Genomic DNA, 20,207 nt, shown 5'->3' with positions numbered 1-20,207 from the left:
CTGTCTCCAGCAATGGATGTCTAAAAGGAATGCTATAGGTACCGGGCAGTCATATGTGATTCCTTCCCTTAACACTCACGCAGCCTCCAAGCATTTTTCAGTTCAGGAGCTTTCTAAATAGGAAGTGGTTTCTAAGCATTTGGTTACTCCTCAGTGGATTTCTCTTCAATGAACTTGCCCAGTCTCATCTCAAGCCCACGGACTTTTACCACCCAGCTCATTATTTGGCTCCACATGCCAACAGCCCATCGAGGGAGAAAACATCAGCATAATGTAAGATCAACCATACTTGCAGAGAACAAGTCTGTCTGGCCTCAAATAGGATAGAAAACCCCTACTGCAGCAAGCCAACAGGAGTAGGAGAAAAAGCCTCATTAAACTAGTTTCTGCAAGATCCTGGGAGTATTTTCATTTTTTTTTTTTTAGAAAAGAAATTTTTCGAGATTCATGATAAATTTCAAGAAAGAAAAATAATGACATGTAATGTGGGCTAAAGCTTGTCATCAGTTCATGACTGGAGTTTGCCAAGCCTGGGCCTCAGACGAATGCCAACATGAGACAGAAATGCCATTTCAGAAAGCCAGGCAGGACTTGGCTCTTTACCAGCTTGATTTACTCAAATATGAATGTTTGGAAAAGTTCAGGAAGCTGCAATGTTGAAACACTGAAGACAGCAGATTACTGGGCAAATAGCTAGATCAAAGCTGCATTTTTTTGCTTCTGAACAGACTTCGCAATGCCTATATTCAATAATTATAATAATTTAATAATTCCTCTTTTGGCTTGCACAGCAGAGGAATGCAACACATATTAAACCAGCATGGGTTTTTTCCCCCAAATATTTAAAATACAAATAAAGTATAGCATTATTCAAACCTAACAAAAACTTTTCCCATTTTAGTAGGAACACAACATACCAATTATTGTAATATATTTAGTTAAGAGCAAGTCAGCTTGGCTTAGTTGATGGGTCATGACTAAGTAAAGACTCAGAAAAAGCCTCCCATTTAAGACCACAGCATGACAAGTGTAAACTCTAGCAACTCCCTGTGGTTTCAGTGCAGTCCTTCGCATCCTCTGCCTCAATGGGGATGCCTTGTTTTGCAAGTTGTTAGATAAAGGATGCTCCAAGAATCCAACCAAAAAATTCAGGAATGAGGGCAGGAGTTATTCTGTGGATTTTAATGAGCTTCAGATCAAGGCTCTTACACCTACTGTGTATCTTCCTCACAGAATGCAGTAATTCTGAAGCAGGAAGGATGCAAAAAGGATCTGGCAGCTCACTGGGAACATTTCTGTGACTTGGTATTTTAACATACATATTGTTATTCTAATGCAGCAATTTTGAGGTTACAGTTTGGATTGCAATTTAATAGAGTAAGAAACAAACAGGTATGTCAATAAAATTCAGTAGATTATGTAGTTAAATAACTGTGACTTTCTGCAGTGGGCTAGTGGAAAGATGGATCACGGTGAAAGACAGGTGGTTGCAGCTCTCATACCTCATATTTCATGCCTGAAACTGTGCTACACTTAATTCTTTCTGAGCCTATGCTCAGATTACTCAGATTGCTCTTTGTCTGACATCAATATTTCTTAGGCTCGTCTGCAGTTTTAATACTAACCTTGTTCTTGCCAGCAAGCAAACATGAAAATTGATGCCTTTTAATCACTGCCCAAATAGACTCACAAGTAGGTCAGAGTAGGTCAAGAAGGTCCTATCTCCTTTCAAATAAAAGAACAAGGGGATATTAATGACACCGCAAAGCTCCCAAAAGTATGTCTACAGTTCAGTCACTGCAACAGCAGACAGAGCTGAAGAGACACCTGCTGAGAAAGCACATACACAAAGCAAAGCTTGCTACCGCAACCATATTGCTTCAGTCTCTGAGCTCCTTATGGAAAGGGTAGCAAACGTGCTCTATGCTGCACTGGAGTTTTCAGTGCTCATCCTCAAGCTTGCCTGCTGTACTATCCCTTCCGTAATACACTCAGTGTCACAGCAGCAGCTGCTCTGCACACCATCCCACTCTGCCTCACTGCTTCTTCCACCTTGGTGAGTATATTTTCCTGACCCAAACACATCTGAACAGCAGTAAGCAGCAAACTTGGGTCCAGTGTGCTGCGCGCTGCTTGCAGATCTGCTCTGCTCCCCTAAACCAGAAGCAACTCCTAAACCTTAAGCAGAATACGTATTAAGTCTTCCTATGTAGAAAGTAGCTATAAAGTAAACATACAACAGATATGTGTTTGCATGATCACACACAGGTCTTTTAAATTTTAAGTGCTATTACATAACAATAATAACAAGAATAATAATTCCACTCAGGTCCTCACCTGTGGAAGGATAACATAGCCTGTCTTCTGGAGAATGGTTCTTCATGAAAGGCAGGGATGACACAAGGGAGCCCCCTTCTCTGTCATGAACTTTACCTCTCAGTCTATCGAAGAGTGACCCTATACTACCCTTCTGTTCAGAGTCATCCAGATTGTCCTTGGAGGTGTTCTTGGGCTCTGGAGATGAAAGAAGGAAGTACTTTTCATTACATATAATCACGTCATCCATAGGAGCCCCTGGAGGAGTCTCTTTGAAGGTAAACTTTTCTAGGAGTCCTGGGACATCCTCCATCCTAGTGCAAGACGATGTCTGAGGTATACTGGTTCTCTGGGAAGGCCTGGTGTGAGGACTGTAGACTGGGAAGGATACCTCCTCACTGTAATCCCTTAGCAATTTCTTTTCAGAGCCGACAGAAAAATTAGATGAATTTGAGAAACAGCTCCCATTTCCTAAATATTGTCCTGCCCACTCCCCTACTTTAAGCTCCTGTGGCTGAGTGTTACTTGCTCTATTGTTGTTACTGTTCATTTGGCTTAGGGAATAGCCAGGAGCACTGGGGAAGCTGAAGAAAGCTTGTTCTGAAGAGGCTTTGACTTTGCTGTCTAAGTCCTGCTTTAGTCCTTCTGGAGACATGGTTAGAGGCTCCAAAATGGACCTTTTGATAGCATTGGCTATGAGCCTCAGTGGTGATTTGGGCCGGCCCGCTGCGTGCTCCCTGGCAACTGCATCTGGACTCCTCAGAACATCTTTAGTATCAACTGGCAAAGCTGGTGGAGCATCATCTGCAAATAAGTGAGGCACAGGACAACCAGATTGTTTGAACACGTCTTTTCTCCAGTCAGCATCCTTTTCCTCTGAAGTCCGCAGCGCTCCTTTGTTTGGACAGCCTGGACTGGTTCTGCCCAAGTCTTTCCTTTTTGAATCACACGACGAGGGTCGCTGTTGAGTACAAAGCACTAGCCTCTTTTTGGCCTCCTTTAATTCTTGCTCAAGCTTTTCTTCTGGGTGCCTTGTATTTTTGCCATCTTTCTCTTTCAAACCCAGAGATGACAGCGCTTTTGTCTTCCTATTAAAATCTTCTGGTTCAGAGGTATATTTCTGGGTTTTTTCCTTCCAGCCCTGGACTCTGTATGTCTTAATGTCACTATCCATATCTTCAGGCTCAGAAAGATCAGTAGCCAGTGTCCCATTCCCAGGAGGGGTCCATGGAGAACCTCTGGTGCTGCTCTGAGAAGGACAATGGGGCACATAGAGACAGATGTCTTCGGGCATCTCTCTGGCTTTTTCTTTTCTTTGAAATACTGGGCTGTAGGGTTTGAAATGTCCTCTTGTAACTTCTGGTGGTTTCTTGTAAGAAGCCAACTGTGAAGTGCATGAAAAAAAAGATTATTTTAGCGGTAGAAAAACACAGTTTAGTATATCTTTCACTTCATATAATGTTTTAATCAATTTTAATCTTAATTTAATACTAATAAACATAATATTTAATTTATATACATATACATACACACGTATAGATGATAATGCAATAAGAAGAAAAGCATTTCTCCCTAAAGAGTTAGTATTTCTCTAGGAGTGGAGATCTAATACTACTTGAAATGTTAATAGTCTAAAAATAATGCTATTCATGCTAAGAATCTGTCATATCTTTATGAACTGCCTTTAATATTTTCCTTCGAAAGAAACAGTCCTATCTAAAGGAGAATAAACAAGAGCAGATCTGCTTTGTTCTCCTGCATGTGTTCCAGTTGCACTACCTTAGAGTTTCCAGCAAGCACAAGAGACTATCATCCACCCTCTCTAACTGCTTTTATAATACTACATGCTTACATAGCACACTTAGGATTGAATGATGTGACCCAGAAAAGACTGTAAATGCCAAGATGGTACTTTTAAACAATTCAATTAGTTCTCTCCTATGATTATTTTTCCTTTGGTGAAGATTTAAATTCCTTACTCTAGCCACCAAAATCTTCTGCTGTAGATAGTAACAAGGATAAATGTCTACATTATCTAGCCAGTAGGCTAAAACTAGTGTATTTTCCTTCTTAAGAGGGAGGCGTTTTATCCTCAATGCTGCAGGATAATGGATGGTGTGAATATTCAATTCCTGTTTCCACTTATGTGCCAGATTCCCAAATTCACACAGGTGAAGCCATTAATCTGACTGACTTCTCATTCCCCAGAAGCATCAGGAGTAAGGCAATAATAATTATTCCCTGTTCCACAGTTGCATTTGATGACCAAAATAAATATTGGCCAGGATCTCAGATAGAAAAACATGAGAAAAACCAATAAACAAATAAACAAACACATGCCCTCTTAATCCTCTCTCTTTAGAGTAAGAAAAAGGTCAGTAAGCACTGCTTATAGAGTGGAGCTGCACAAAATCACCTCTCCTCATGCACAGTGTGGCCAGGCAGCATTGTGCAGCTTCGCTCCCCTGGGACATTGCCTTCCTGGCCCTATTGTCCTGGACCGGATTTCAACTACCACCATGGACATGGGAGACTTGATTTTTTTTCTAACACAGACCCTGAGGTCAAGGAGTTTTAATCACGTTTAACCCAAGGGTGAGGACAACAGGCTAGGACATGGAGGCCATGGACTGGTTCCTGTTCCGCCCAGCTCTGAGTCCAGGGGATGTGCTGCCCTTTGCTCGGGATGATTGGTCACGACTCCTGCTTCAGCGCTGCACTTATGGCAGGCTCACCCTTCCTCAGCCTTAAAAAAAATATACTAATTAGAAAAAAGCAGAAAATACAGTGGAAATCCTAGGTCCTGAAGGAAGCTGAAGATGCTGCTGAGCTGTGGGAGGTGTGGAGCCAAGGGCCTGCTGCAAATTAAGAAAAGTAGTCTTCTGCCCACTGGATGCAAGGGGTAAACATTAGACAGGGGCACACCTACATTTAAAGGCTGTAACAGCCTGAAATCCCCCCACCTCTTTGCCAGATTTCCTATGTGAGCTCTTACCTCAGCTCCCACATTTGCTCTCCAAGGTCAGTGCTGGCACTTGCCTTTTGTCCAGCGATACACAACGATCAAGTGGCACTTAAACCACTCAAATGTGATACCCTTTCACCCTGCCACTGCCTGTACATGTCCTTGCCCAACATGCCTCATGTTTCTACCTAGCCCTAGGAGCATGTGGGCAGACCAACAGCCAGCTTGGAAGCAGCAGGGGGCAGAGGTTTTGGGGGATTCCCACCCCTTTGGACAGAAAGTGTAACACAAAGGATATTTCAGCAAGGGCAGGGCAGAGTGGTGGTGCCTACATGCTGACTGATGCAACAGATTAGTGCCTAATTCTCAATGTGATCAAGGTCGGAGTCCCATAGCACATGGGACTTAGCTGCATGTTTTGGGGATGTTTATATCAGAACATCAAAGTCTCTTCCCTGCGTACATCACAGGCATAACTCCAACTTCAGCGGTTACTGCGAAGACCAAAACTATTTGAAAGAGCAGAGGATGCTCAGACAGCCTGCTGAGAGCAGACATGCCCCAACAGTAGCTACACTTGTTTTGCTCTGCACAATTTTCCTTCATACCTGTGTTTGGGAGTGATCCTCCCCAGGACCAGTTTGACAGCTGGCTGAGCTGTCCTTCCAGTGTAGCCCTGGTTTCTTGCTGGACAGTAGAGGGAAGCCTGCCAAAGACACAAATTTTGCTGTCACACTGGTATTGGTTTTGTCTTAAATAAAGTTTGCAATTGAAGAATGAGAGTAGAAAATTAAACAGTCATCTGGATACAGTTGTACCCGAGGAGCTGACCTACACTAATGAAGTTTATGGCCTCATGCACATGTGTGTGCATGCTGTGCCAAACATGTTGATATTTTCAGCGGCAGACCTGAACTGCTTCTACTTTTTGGCTGGATGTAGTGAAGCAGCTTTTGAGTTCCAGGAAACTTTCTGGAAAACCAGCCCTTTTCAGAGGGCTTTCTGGACTTAAAAGCAGAGGCAGTCAAAACAACCAGTGACTTTCGAAGCTTTGGGTAGTTCCGAGAAATGAAGAAAACTAATGAATTCTGAGAGGGCTGTCCAGCAGAATGGGGAAAAAATGGAAAATGCAACCACCTGCAGGCAGTAAGGACAGAAATAATCCTGTGGTCTCCCAAGCCAGGCCAACGCACCGCATGCTGGGGGCTCTCCTAGGATCAGGCAAAGTAACTAATTGCTAAAGGCCTTGAACCAAAACCAGCACAGACAGACAGACCTGCTGGAAGCAAAAGTAGGGAGGTAACTTGCACCTGAAAGGAGTCAGGAGAGCTCTCTAGTATTTGTGCCTATGGCAATTTTACATAATCAATAATCTTTGGACAGAACAAAAGTAACACTGAGCCAAGATATTACCATGTCAAGGTATAACATGACAAGTATATTTATATCTGAATTGTTAACTCCCAAACCCAGTTATTAGTTCTGAAACCCACAAAGGTTCCCAAAGCAAACTTCCATTCTTCTACACAGGGATTAAAAGCTGCATAAGGACAAAAGCCACACCAGAGAGAGAGAAGACAGTTCCTGCATATGGACTTCAGAAAAGACAAGCCAGGGAGAAAGGCCAACTTTCCTTTCCTCTCAGTGCCTCACCTATTCGTTCCCAATCTTGATGTAATTTGTTACATTTGGTCAAGAATGGAGGGAAACAATGCGCTGGTGTTTGTTAAGGAACTCCCACAGGGACTAGCAACCCGGGGCTGACCTTTATATTCTGTGAATTGAGCTATAGGAAAACATAGGAGTCCAGAATTCAAATTAAAAAATCCCACCATCATCTGTACAAGTGAACCAGGGAGGTTTAGCCTGATCTGCTAAAGCCCTGAGTCTTCTGACACAGCCCAGCACATCGAGGGGAAACGCAACTACTGGAGCACCAACAGCTGAAACACTGATGAGGGCATAAAACCCACAGCCCAGGGGTCTGCAGGGTAATGGCATGTGCTCGTGGGGAGAAGCACTTCCCATGACAGCTCTTGTGGATGTGCATTAGCTCACATGGACAGGGCCTGCACATGCGAGAACATTGCTTTGCACAAAGCCACAGCTTGCTCTCTTTCACAGAGTTAATGGATTTATTCCCACCAAGACACTGAAAACAAATTTGCAGCTTCACATTCAAAACAGGATTTAAGAGGGAAAAAAAAAAAAAAGTTCCCTAGGGCACTGTTCATGAGCTACTTGGCCCAAAAGCTATTCCAAATGACCAAGAGAAATTAAGAGCACCGCATTCCCTGTAGCTGTGTGACAGGGATTAAAGATTTTGAAAGGTAATATCCTGCTCTGAGCCTTTCAGCCAATATAACCATGACACTGATTTCATTTCCTTGGCTGCGTACCTTGTGCTGTTTATGAAACATATGTGTTTTGGGAAATAAATCTGAAAAGGAGACAGATTTTTCTTTCATGTGACTGATGATCATATGAATTCTTGTAACCAAATATTAAGTATATTAAATATAGAAACTAAGATTTACTGTGTTCCTCCAGAGAGTAGAAAAAGCCTTTATTCTGTTCCCAGTATATGCTGAATGCGCTTTACACCTCGTTTTAGCAGCATGCTTGAGGTTCAAACAAATTCATGTAGCAGTCACTTCCCTCTCAAAGGCCTTTAGCTCCCTCTAGAGCCCTCTGGAGACACACGGGAGAGTTTAATAAAATTATGGGGAAATTAATTTGCAACGATTAAGTCATGCACTTGCTGAGAACAAGCTGATAATGAGTCAAAATTAAGAGTGATCCTTGGTCTTCTCTTCTTTCCCCTCTCAAAGTCTTTCTTTCCTCCTCCCCCCGCCAAACCTGGAATAAGCATCATTTTTGTTCGATCTTTTAAAAACAGATCAATTAAGGCAAGATTTTAAATCCAAGCCTTTGGTGAAGCCAACCACACAGATGCCACGAGACTTTCTGAAGGCACCCTGCCCTGCCTCCCCATCCTGGGCATGGTACAGCCTTCCCCTGGGTGGGACACCCCGTGCAGCTGCTCCACAGAGGCTCTTGGAGCATGGCAAGTCCCCACGCCTTGGAGGTGTGGTGAATCCCAGGGAGCACAGTCCCATCGTGGCTCATCTCCCTGTCCACCTGCCACAGCTGCCTCTCTGGGGATAGCCCATGGCAGGGGGTGGTTTGCTGTAGTTGAGCTTGGTGGGAGCATCCTTTCAGGACCGTGAAATAGCCCTGTGCATCCGCTATGGAAATTTACTGAGTTATCCCAGATGTGTGGCACTGGGGGTTCCAAGGGACCATGGGGTCAGTAGGGACAGCGTTCATGCACACTGGCAGGCAACTGACTGGGAGGCGAGCCCAGTGCCAGGAAGGAGAGGTGCAGCTTGGCTGCTCTGTTGAGATATAAAATTTCATCCCACAGTGGGTTCTTGCAAATGATCTTGCAGCTTGTTTGTGCATTCAAACCAAGCAAGCTGAGATGCCTCTGCTTGAATGCTGGGCCCATAACAGACACAGGGATCCTCCTTGTTTCAGGAGCAGAGCCTTAACTCCTCTGAAGGCAACCAGGACTCTGAGCAGCAGCAGAAATCCCCCTCATTGCAGAGGGCAGCTGAGGGCAAGAAAGCGGCTGTCACCACCATTCCCAAAAACACGCTGTCTCCATGCCCAGAAACTGTGGCACTTGGTCACATGCACAAATCCCTTCTTTCCACTGCTGCAGATTAGTGTTTTATACATCAGGCTGTCAACATCCCAGTCTAACAGATATGACTGCGTTTCTAACAGAGTTTTGAGAGGGTTTGGGATGCTGGTAAGCTCACCCAGCTCCCATACTGGTATGATCAATCCTGGCAGCAGGTACCTGCAAGCAGGGACTGGGCAGGCACTGCACTGCAGAGGGGCTGTGCCAAGGCAGGCGGGCAACCCTGTTAGGAGCAGCAGAGGTGTAACTGAGGATGACTGGTTTGTTTTGGGACCGCAGCCCAGGAGGAAGATTACCTAGATGCAGTCTCAGCTGCGAGGGGTGAATGCCCTGTGTTTTGGAAGTGAATTGGGCACAGACCTGATCACTATTGAAATCACTGCATTCCTGTGCAATTCCCACAGGCAGAGACAGGTCAGCCCAGACCAAGTAAAACTGCTAGAGAACAAGAACTCTAACACTTATTTTCACCAGCTCACCTCGTGGGATGGCTGCTAGTACTCTCTCCCTTTCAGCAACCCAGAAACACCACCCGGGTTTCTCCAACAAAAAAAAAAAAAAAAAAAAAAAAGGTGATAGAGCAGCGGTAGATGGGTATAAATAGGCACCTCCAGGAGCATTTCTAATAAGTGATGGTCACCATGTTATACCCAGCATTGCACCTAATAAAAAACAATCAGTGCAGGCAGGGCTAGAGACAGAATACACAGATCTGGTATAGGGGTGCATGTTCTCAGCTGGAGAATTACAGCGGACACTGCTTGCTGGTGGGTGTACTCACATAGGGAACAGTCACACAGAAAGGGAATTTCATCTTTTGAGGACAAGAAAATGCAAAAGAAATATTTGGTGCATTTTAGATCTCTGTTTTCTCACCTAGTGACTCAGAAAAATTTTAAAGGAAAGAAGGAGAAACACATTTAAGAGATAGGAAAACAGAAGACAGCACACATAGAAGACACAATCACTTCTTGGGCTTTACTCACTTGTTTGGAGTTTTCTCCTCCAATTCTGATACTTATTTAATGCTGTGGTGTGAAAACTGTTGGCTCTCTGTAACGCTGAACAGAAACAGAAAAGTCACATGGTCACCTAAGGTAGCAAAAGTCAGAGAGCGAAGACAGAGATAGGAAAAAAAGAAAAGGGGGGGGGGAGAAGGCCCCCGGTGGAGAGGGGTCAGTTTCCCAGCCAGCCCCCCCCCCCCCGTGCCCGTGCCGCTGGCCGGGAGGGGGCAGCGCGCACCCACCGCCCGCCCCACTGCAGGGAGAGGCTCCAAGGAGGCGGCTCCGGCAGCCCTCCGCGCTCACCCCCACACCCCGCTGCCGGCAGGAGAGGGGACAGGATGAAACGGTAAAACCGGAGGGATGCTGTAATGCAGCTGGGTGAGGATGCAGGGCTGAGAGACAGGCTGCTCATGAAGATATAGATAACCCCGGCTGGCACAGTGGGGAGGAAGGTGATGGTGCAGAGGGAGGTGACCTTAGCAGCCAGGAGTAGGGGAGAACATGACATTGAGGAGGAAAAGGGATAAAATCCTCCGGTAACTGCATGGGGTCACATGCTGCTGGGCGTGCTTTGGGGTTTGCTGCTGTCCTTTTTTTGCCCTAAACTAGGGCTTTGTTCTTCAAGAGTCAACTTAAATTACTGTATGAAGTCCCCTCTTCCCTGTTTGGATTAAAAATGCATATATGGATGTGGGGGTAGTGGGGGAAGGGAAGAAATGAATGCTGATGGCCTTTTATTTTCTGCAAAACGATTGCTTTTGCTGTTTTAGCACATCTCTTAGTTCTGACCTTCAACTCCAGAAAGGAGATCCCATTTGGAAGCAGACTGTTCTTAAACCTCTCCCCACCTCCCTGCTAGCTATATGCTTTCCTCCTTGTGTTTCACTGGAAAGAAAAACTTTAAGCAGCTACTGATAGAAATACAACTTGAACGAAGCAGAGCTCTCTAGTGCTTCCCAACATCACCCTTGCTTAGGCAATACCGCAGCTATTGCATTGACTACTAATCACTTCCAAACTTTCACTAGTGGGAAAATATTTATCCCACCCCTGCAAGCTAAGCACAAGGCACAGTTACTCCAGGTTACCCTGCATCACAGAAATGCTGTTTCAGCAGCTACAGCACCCAAATGGCTGTAACTTTGTTTACAGCCAAACAAAGACACTGTTAAAGGGTAGAACCTGGCTACACTGCCGGCAACACCCTCTGCTTTGAAACCTCTCCCCCCAGCTCTGACTTCAGCCCTGAGGAGAGGCTGCTGGAGCATCCCCAGGCTGTGCTGTTGCTTACCATCAGCAACTTTGGATGTTTTGGGGCTTTCCTCCAGTGCCACAGGGCTCCTGGCAAGTGGTGCCCACCTCTGGACAGAGCTCGGGCAGGCAGGGGGCTCCGGCAGCAAGGTCCGTCCTTCACTCACTTCAGAGTTTGGTAAGTCACCATTAAAATCAGACTCCAGCTCAGAGCTAGAGGGGAAAAAGGGAAAGATGGAAAGAAAGTGGGACATTTCAGAAGACAAACAGCATGGTGGTATTCATTCCACTTCAGTGCAACGAGCACTGGCATCAGCACTGACAGCAGTGGGGGTCACAGAGAAATAGATGTTTTGCAGCCAGAGATGACATCTTCATTTTGCTTTTTCTCATCGTCACCATTACAGGACTGTAATTTGCTGTAGGTGCTACACAGCTGAGATACCCCTATTCCCAGCAGACTTCTGCTGCCAAGACTTGCACTCACAACCACTACATTCAGCACCTGGAATCAAACTGCTGCTGAGAGAAACTTGGGGTGAAACACCACACTGCTCGGTTAGCAGGGATGAGCCCTTCTGTCTGCAAGGCTGTACACCAAGATGAAAGAAGGAAAACAACATTTGTGATACTCTAATTGGCCTAGAAGCAAGACACAAGGGTCAAAGCTACACTTTCCACTTTTTCCCCCACATATTTTTGAAATAAGAGGCATGCCATAGGGAACTGGCAGGAGGCCAAGCACAGGGCAGCCCTAATCTGTCAGGGCAGCCTGCTCCAACTGCAAGGAGGGCTTCACCCATGAATTAAATGTGGCTGTTGCCAAACGTCGCCTCATCGCCCATTTGGGACCTGGAACCAGCTCCCCTCTCCGGGCAGCAGTGGCTGCTGAGCACCCATCACCTGGCAAGTAGCAGGGAAGCTGCAGCCCCCTCCTGCAACTCAGATGCCTCTGCGCTGGCACTGCCAGCAGAAGATAAGGCCAAGGAGGGTAAGGAAATGCCTTCAGCAATTTGGAGGAACCCATGGTGGAAATCACGCAGCATCAGCTGTTTCAACCCCAAGGTGACAGATGCACTGGCACCGGGCTGAAAACCTTCTATGCTTATTTTGGTGGTTTCTAAATCAAAACATCAAGCATGATAAAAAAGCACCTTTCAAAATTAAATCTGTGCAGATATATCTGAAAATTAAGAAAATGCATAAGAACGTATTCAATTCAGCATGCAGAAGGACAGACAGCTGTAAACCTGGGGTATTTTGTTCTTTGTATTGCAATGGCATCCTTTCTCACTGCACACTGGGCACCACACAGAGCCACAGGGAGGGTTTTGAACCACAGCAATAGGCTGTGCTTGATCTTGATCCCAATTCTGAGTGCTGCAGTTCCAGAGGAGAAGGGAGCCTGGAGGAGGGGAGTGAAAATGGCCATCGGCCCGGCAAACAGGGCTTAAGCAAGTTGGAGAAAACTGTAAGCATTAATCTAGGGAGGAGAAGACTGAGTGAAGCTACATAAGCAACCTTCAAACATGCAAAAGGCATCTACAGGAAACAAGGAAACAAACTCTCCTCATTCCCAGGAGCTACTGGGACAGCCCATGCAATCATGAGTGCAATGAGGCACCTGAGCTGATGACAGAGTCAGATTTTGGCATCCCCTTCCTTAAAGGTAATTAAAAATATGCCACACAAGCATGTGTGAATGATGCACACACCGTGACCTTGCCTCTGGGCAGGAGAATGACCATTTGAGGTGATTATTAAACCTTTTTTCAATAATCATAGGATTTCTAAAGTCCACACTGTAGGGAACAGACACATCCATGCCTTCTGATGTGACCACATTCCCACTGCCATAAATAAGCATGCTGCTATCCCACTCAGCCTATTTTTAATGCAAACAATAATGCTAACCTAATTAATAGATTTATTGTGAAGATTCATAGTTCTACCTCAAAAAAAAAAGAGGAGGTTACACTGTGAGTTGTCCTGTTGGTGCAGCAGGAGAAAGCTGTTTTGTGTTTATATAGCACTGCCTTGTACCAAGTAAAGATTTATTGCAACAGCCCCAGGCATAGCCCAGTAGGCAGAAGGAAGAAGAGCTAAAGGAAAGGCTGCAGACCATATAAAGCCAGGGTAAATGCCTTATGGGTAGCGCCTGCCAGTCCTGCACGCCTGCTTTGCCCAGATCAAACCACCAGCGCTGGGAGGCCGGGGCCAGCACGGCAGCAAGGATCGCAGCACAGCTCCAGGTGCTTTGCTGTCTTGGTAGGCTGAATCAGAGTGGCCTTAAATTTCACCACTAACACATACTTTTTAGGTGTCTTTCAAGCTGCGTCAAACATACATACATACATACATATATATATATAATGTAAATATATGAAGTCTTTGATAGTTGAGATCCTGTGTGGACAGAGAGATACCACACTGAGATTGGGCAAAGCGCCACACAAAAGGAAAAGAAAAAGACCTGCCATTAACATTGATTGATGTATTTCTGTTTTAAAGAGCAAAATGGTTATTTTCCTTGGCTGGGAAGGAGGTAAGTGCTATAGTATGAGGCTTCGCCTCTGATCTCTGCTTGATAGGTGGTCATTATTCCCGAGTACCTAAAGCCTGAACTGCAAAGCGGTGTCACCCAGCTGGTTGTTTTCCCTGTTCCACCAAGTGCCTCGCAGCCAGTGCAGCAGTGCCATTTGTCACTTGTTATTTCTCTCAGCCCCCCCGGCCCCCTTTTTAGGTAAGGACTGGCCTGCCAGAGCTGTGCGAGGCGAAGGGCACCTGAGCTGCCACAGTAGCAGGAGGCTGACCTCAGAACTGCTGGCACCAGCCACCCCAGTGACAGATGTGGTGTCGCCCCTCGCGCCACATCCCGCTGGCAGGGAACCAGGGGCCTCGCTGTCCAGCCGCGGGTCTGCCGCAGGGAAGGGAGTTGATCCCTCAGATCAGGGGGATTAGCCAACTCTCATCGCTGCCAGGGCGCCACGGGGGCACCATGAGCCAGAGGGTATTAGTGAGGGATACAAGCACACTCTCCACAGGGGGGTCTGTCAAACAGGTAGGAAACCCTTCCCTGAGCTCTTTGTCCCCCATGGGAGAGGAAGCCCGGAGAGGTTCATGCTTCCCCAGACAAGCCCCCAGACCCATGCAGCAAAGCATAAACACTATTTAAAACCACTGCAGGGAACAGCAGAAAGTTGCATTTCTAAAAGCACTGCTCTCCACAGTCTACACACAGCACCACAAAGAGGCATTGAAAGGACTTTAAACATTTGAACAAACTTCTTTACAGAGCAAAAACTTAGTGTTTGCAACAATTGGCTTTAGGTTCACATTTTTTTTCTTTTCTCTTATTTTCCCCTCCCCCTCTTTTTTAGTTCCAGTAAGGAAAACTGCTTTTCTTGGGAGATAGCAATCTAACCTTTAGATAGATTAAACTCCCACAGAATCTTGCCCATAAAGCCAACATATTCCAATTTGTACACAGAAATCTGGCTTCCTCTGACAGTTCCTCAAAGATCATCCAATTTCAGATTTCTCAGGGGTGGGCAAGCCCTCAGACACCTGGAGAGAGACCCAGGGTGCAGAGCTGCAGGATGATGCCCAAAGTGGGAGGTGGTCACATCACAGGATGCACCTTTTACCACAACACACCCACTGCCCTAATCCCTGAACAAACATTTTTGGTACACGAAGAGTTGAACCCAGGCTGAGGGCTGATCAGGGCAATGTTTTTCTCTCTGATTCAGGCCCCTATGTGGGATGCAAATGTTTGAAGATTTCCTGCGAAGTGAGTCATGTGTCTGGGGGATTTATGGCTGTGGTAAAGAACAATTGTTATTCTGAGCGGTTTATCTTTTTCTTCCCCATGCCCCCCCAGTTGTCAGTACATTCAGTACTATATTTTGTTATATTTTTCCTTAGTGTTACAGAGAAAACCAAGCTGCTTTCACGGGTTTTTTAATAGGCTTACTTGTATTTTAAAGTACCTGCTTGCATCACTGGTGACCATGACTCGGATAGCAAGAAGGTTGTGCTCAGTCATCTCCTCCTCAGGGATGACCCTCACGGTGGCCCACTCCGGGGAAGGGGGTGAGAACCAGCTCTCCAAGTCGCAGCGCTCGGGGATGCTCTTCGCCTTCTTTGGAGAGGTGGGCTCATCAGTTGTGGGCAGGCAGCAGCCTGGGAAAGCACAAAGGCAATAGCAGGGTGTTAGGAGAGGAGGGAGTCCACAGGGAGGGACCTCATCCCTGAGTCCATACGGTCCTTGGCCATTGCTGGTGGTTTCCGTGTGAGGCCCAATGCTGTCCCCACAAGCACAGGCGAGGTGCACGGACAGTCAGCCTGGCACAGCAAAAACATCCCTTCAACCCCGTACAGCCCTGCTGGGGTTTGTCAGCTCGGATGCAGAGAGAAGGAAACTTCAGGGGCAGCCTCAGCTTTGCAGCTGCAGGTCCTCACTCTGCTCTGGGGGACAGCCATCAGGCTGAATGCCTGGTGGCAGCAGCAAGACATGTACCAGCCACACAAGTAGGGATTTACAGTCTTTTTTCAGGCCCCCAATGTACACGTGTGTGTGGCAGGAGGCAGATGGACCGGCCTTGCTTAGGCGGCTAAACCTTCGGCCTTTTGTTGCAACTTCAGGTCAATTTAGAACAGTGGGAGTGAGCAAGCAAAATAAACACAGGGTCTTCAGGTTATTTTTGAGTGTGTACAGCAAATACAGACACTGATTTGCAAGAAGCATCATCATCACAGCAGTTAAACAGCACCATCCCTGAACTTCACATTCAGGCAGGAGGAATAAAGAACAAAGCCAAGCTACCCCTGCTCAGGGGGGATGCCAGGTGGAGCCAAAAAAGGGAGATCATCTCTCCCTGTGAAAACCTTGAATTCTGAGCAACCTCACCTATCCACAATCTCCTGCACACACAAATACAAATGTATCAGCTGCGCAAGTTCCCCTGGGGCTCAGTGCAGAAGGGACAAATGACAAGCTCTGGGAGAGTGGCTTTGCTCGGTTCACCTCCCAGGCGTGATGCTTTCACCACATTTAATTCAACACTGTTACTTCTAATTTACACCTGTATAAGCAGAAAAAAAAATCAGACCTGTGACATGGCTTATTTTCTCATGTATTAGAGCACACTATCTAGTAAACAACAATTAAATTCCTCTTTAACTTGCAGCTCCTCCATTTATTGGAGGAGTGCACTCACCCCTGTCCTTCACCTCACAAGGGTTTTTAACTCAAACACCAGGCACTTGCATGGGTTGAACACGGAAAACAAACTCGCCGGGAATAAGAGTGCTACAGGCAAATCCCAGATGCACCAGGAGGATTACATCCACTGCAGAGCCTGAGCGCTGGCCCACAGGCCCCTCCGGAGCAGCGATTCCCCAGCTGCAGCCCCTGCATCTGTCCCAGCCCGTCACACATGGCTGTTCATGGTGCCTGAGAGGCAGCAGCCGCCAGGCACTACTGCTGCTGGGAGCAGACGCAGCAGGTACTGCAGGTGCACAACCTGCACTGCGCTCAGATCACTCAGTCCATCTACTGCTGTCCCCTCCCGCTGTTACCATTTCTGTGGAGCTGTGAAACAAGGTCCTCAAAACAAGCTGGGACAGCAGAGCTACGCCTTTATTTCACATGATTCAGGTAGCTCCCAGCCTCCCCCAGGAAAAGAAAACTGGTGTTCTGAGCTTCTGTACCTCTCCCAATTATTGTTTGTGCTCACCCCCTTTCTATGTTTGCAAATAAGCACCACCGAGGAAAGCTCAGCTGCTGGTAGCAGGGTTGACTGCTCTGCAGATACAATGCTTGTGCTAGCCAGGTGAAGTTCCTTTACTTGTGCTCACAGACCGAATAACATGGATTAAGCAGCTGGGTGGGTTTTTTTAGTTTGACTGATTACACTTTTCCCCAGTGTCACAGATCATTGCACTTCCCAAGAGGCTGTGGTGAGCTCTGGCTTTTCATCCTTCATAAAAGTCAATGTATTTTCTTGGCTTGAAAACTCCTCAAGACCTCACTACTCACAACAGCTTCGTGGGTTTGGGGTTTTTTTTTCCCAATTCTTCTACTTTCTATGTACAAAAAGCCAAGGAGGATGAAGGAGTGGCTTGCTCCTTCTCCAGAGCAAGATTCTCCCATGTGAAAACACGTGCTCAGGCTCTTTGTCCAGCTCACTAGCACTGCAGCAGCCACGTGTTTCTTGACTGCAGAGATTTTATTTCCTTTGGGAGATGGAGGAAATTCATCCCTCTCTGATTTTTATGTCTGACTTCTACTTTGGCCCAGCCAGGCCACCCACTCCAAAGCTGCTCGTGGGCAGTGCACAGCAAGCCCAGCAGTGTTCGGGTGTGCAGCGTGGGAGTCCAGAGGTCAGTGGAGCACAACTGCCCTTTCTCACACAAACCCTCCTGGAAATGGCCCTCTCCCCCCCGAGTTGGGCTGGACCACAAACGTGCCATTTCTACTCTCCAGAAGCAAAGTAGAAAGCAGCATTGTAAGCCAACTTGTAAAACCCAAATCCTTCAACTCAACTTTCTCATTAAAAGATGCTGCATTTTATATGAAAATCACAGCAAGCAAAACTAAAGGTTTGCCAGCTCTGTCTATAAACTTTGTACCCATGCTGGCAACAAAGCGCTGCCCAAGGTCACTGCAAGCAGCTGATAAAGTCAGTTTTGCCATTTGCTTGCATGCTCAGTATGTATTCTCTTCCCATGCCGCACGTTAATGCCTTCCCTGCCACGTTAACAGGAAAGAGGAGAAAACATGTTTATGACTAACAGACACACAGCTGGAGAGCATCGAAACCCACAGACAGACTACCTAAAATGATTCCCAGCATGGTTTCTGAACGCAAACAGCTTTTTAGTCAAGTTCCTCTGCAACAGTCTGTTTCACACGCAGTTTTCAATCATTACAGACATAACAGTCAGAGCTAGTGAAGGACATCAGGATGTCATCCAGGCCACTGCATGAAGGTGATGGATGGCACCGTCACCTCTCTGTGAGTAGTTACATTTCTGTGTGGGGTTTTTTGGGGGGTGTTTTTTTGGTATCATGGTATCTCTCCTTCTTGAATTCTGCACTTAGCAGCTGACCCTCTCAGTAATCTGTTCAACAGCTGAGCCCTTTCTGAACAAGTTTGCATTCATAACAATGCTAATTGGGTTTAAGATCAGCATCCTGCATTAGCATCCACCTCTATGTAGTGAAAGATATTCCTGCCCATGGCAGGGGAGGTTGGACTAAATCTTTAAAGGTCCCTTCCAACCCAAACCACTCCAGGATTAGAAAGCAAACCCACTCCTTACTAATATATTCAATCAATATTTGTATTGTGACCTATAAGGTTGATTAAACTACATTGCACTCAACTCCATAAAAGCAGAAACTGGACCACCTCAGTGTTTCAGTGCATGGGACAACCACATGTGCACATTAATTTAAACACTGGCTTACACATTCTGCAGGACATTTGAAAAGATTAAAGTTAGTACTGCTGTTTCTCATTGCAGGGCTGCACCTTAAGTAACAGGCTCAAACAAAAGGCAAAGACCTTCCAAACAGCTATGTGTCAGGGTTTTTTGGGAGGCTCTGATGATGTTACACAATTTGATTGGTGTCTCCTAAAAAGCAGCCTTTCCTGCAGCTCTACACTGAACCGCCCTGCTCTGCAGGTGGACACTGCATGGTGAAACACAGGCTGGCAGGGCACTGTGGGCTCCTGCAAGAGATTTCATCCACTGAGAACAAGGGTACAGACCAAGCACACAGAGCAGGGACAAGCTGCTGCTGGATTCATGTAAACACTGCAGAGGAAGAGTGTGGCCAATTCAAACAAAAGCCTGGAGGCTCCGCAGGCCTGCAGTCCACCTGGCAATTATTACCTGCCTCTCCACTGCAGTGCAAACAAACCCAACCAGCCATCAGCCGTGACTCCACCACTGGCCATCGCTGCTGTTAATTTCAAAGGACTGTTAAAAAGGAGAAATATGATCTGATCTAAACAAGGACTTTGAAAAGAAAGCTGTGACTTCTTTAAAGCTCATATTTTGCACAAAAAGATGAGAATGGCTGTCTGAACTAATTTTTCCTAAATCAGCCCAAAGGCTGATTACACAAAGGTGAGGCATACATTTATGCTCCCAGACAGATGCTAGGCTAAATAAGAAGCAGCTCTCGTACCTCTCCATTCCAGCTAGAAGCCTCACAGTTCTCCCTGCATCCTGGACAGCCACCCATCCCTGCAGTACCAGCAGCCAGGTCCTTAGCAAGATGTCAGCACAGCGAGGCTGAGCAGGAGAGCACCAATTTTTTGGAAATCTGACTCCAGGGTGGAAACCAGGCTCTAAACCTCAGTGCCCTGTTTCCCATCACACTGCAGGTTGAGATTTAAGACCCTCTAGTGACCACTGCAATTAACTGGTCATGCACCAGCCTGGCTGACAAACCGGCCCTTGGGGACGAGACAGACGGAGCCTTGCTGCAGGCTGAGCTGTGCTCAGGCAGGGGATCAGCCCAAGTTGTTTGGCACTTCTGGCCACATTCAGCAGCCACCCCCACCACCTCTGCTCTCTGGGGAAACTCAAGGTGCTGCAGAAGGATTGAGGGGGACACTCAGCTGCTACATCCAAGGTGACAATTCCCACATAAACTGCAAGATATCCAATTTTGCTAGTGCTTGAGTTCTTTCATAAGTCTGTGCCTGGCTGTACTTACCACGTTATCCCACGTCTTCACCAGAGGACACAAAAGTGGCCCTACTGCTGTTCCCAAAGGGGAAGGCGTATGTGGGTAGACCAAGCCACTCATCTGGAATTACCCAGGCAGCCTCTGCTGCAGCCAGCACTCTCGTTCCTCATCAGGTTTCCTCCCCAGGACAAGAGATTTTCTACTAGAAGCTAAGAGGCTGAGTCAGAGGAATTGAACTTTATAAGATAAACA

At 46.5% G+C, this 20,207-nt stretch overlaps 1 protein-coding gene across 3 annotated transcripts in view; it reads right to left on the bottom strand.

Moving 5' to 3' along the window:
* The window catches only part of LOC119154594 (F-actin-monooxygenase MICAL2-like), a 132,687-nt gene that overhangs the window by 19,702 nt on the left and 92,778 nt on the right, over positions 1-20,207 (bottom strand). For all 3 annotated transcript variants that reach the window (XM_037402360.1, XM_037402358.1, XM_037402359.1), the window contains 5 exons: positions 15,238-15,430; positions 11,286-11,458; positions 9,977-10,051; positions 5,890-5,987; positions 2,338-3,700 (listed from right to left, as the gene is read on the bottom strand). In XM_037402360.1, coding sequence (XP_037258257.1) covers positions 2,338-3,700; positions 5,890-5,987; positions 9,977-10,051; positions 11,286-11,458; positions 15,238-15,430 — 1,902 coding nt within the window. The remainder of the gene's footprint in view (positions 1-2,337; positions 3,701-5,889; positions 5,988-9,976; positions 10,052-11,285; positions 11,459-15,237; positions 15,431-20,207) is intronic.

This window comes from Falco rusticolus, chromosome 10 (assembly GCF_015220075.1).
Source record: "Falco rusticolus isolate bFalRus1 chromosome 10, bFalRus1.pri, whole genome shotgun sequence".
NCBI classification, from domain to species: Eukaryota; Metazoa; Chordata; class Aves; order Falconiformes; family Falconidae; genus Falco; species Falco rusticolus.
This window is presented reverse-complemented; position numbering and strand designations above follow the sequence as displayed.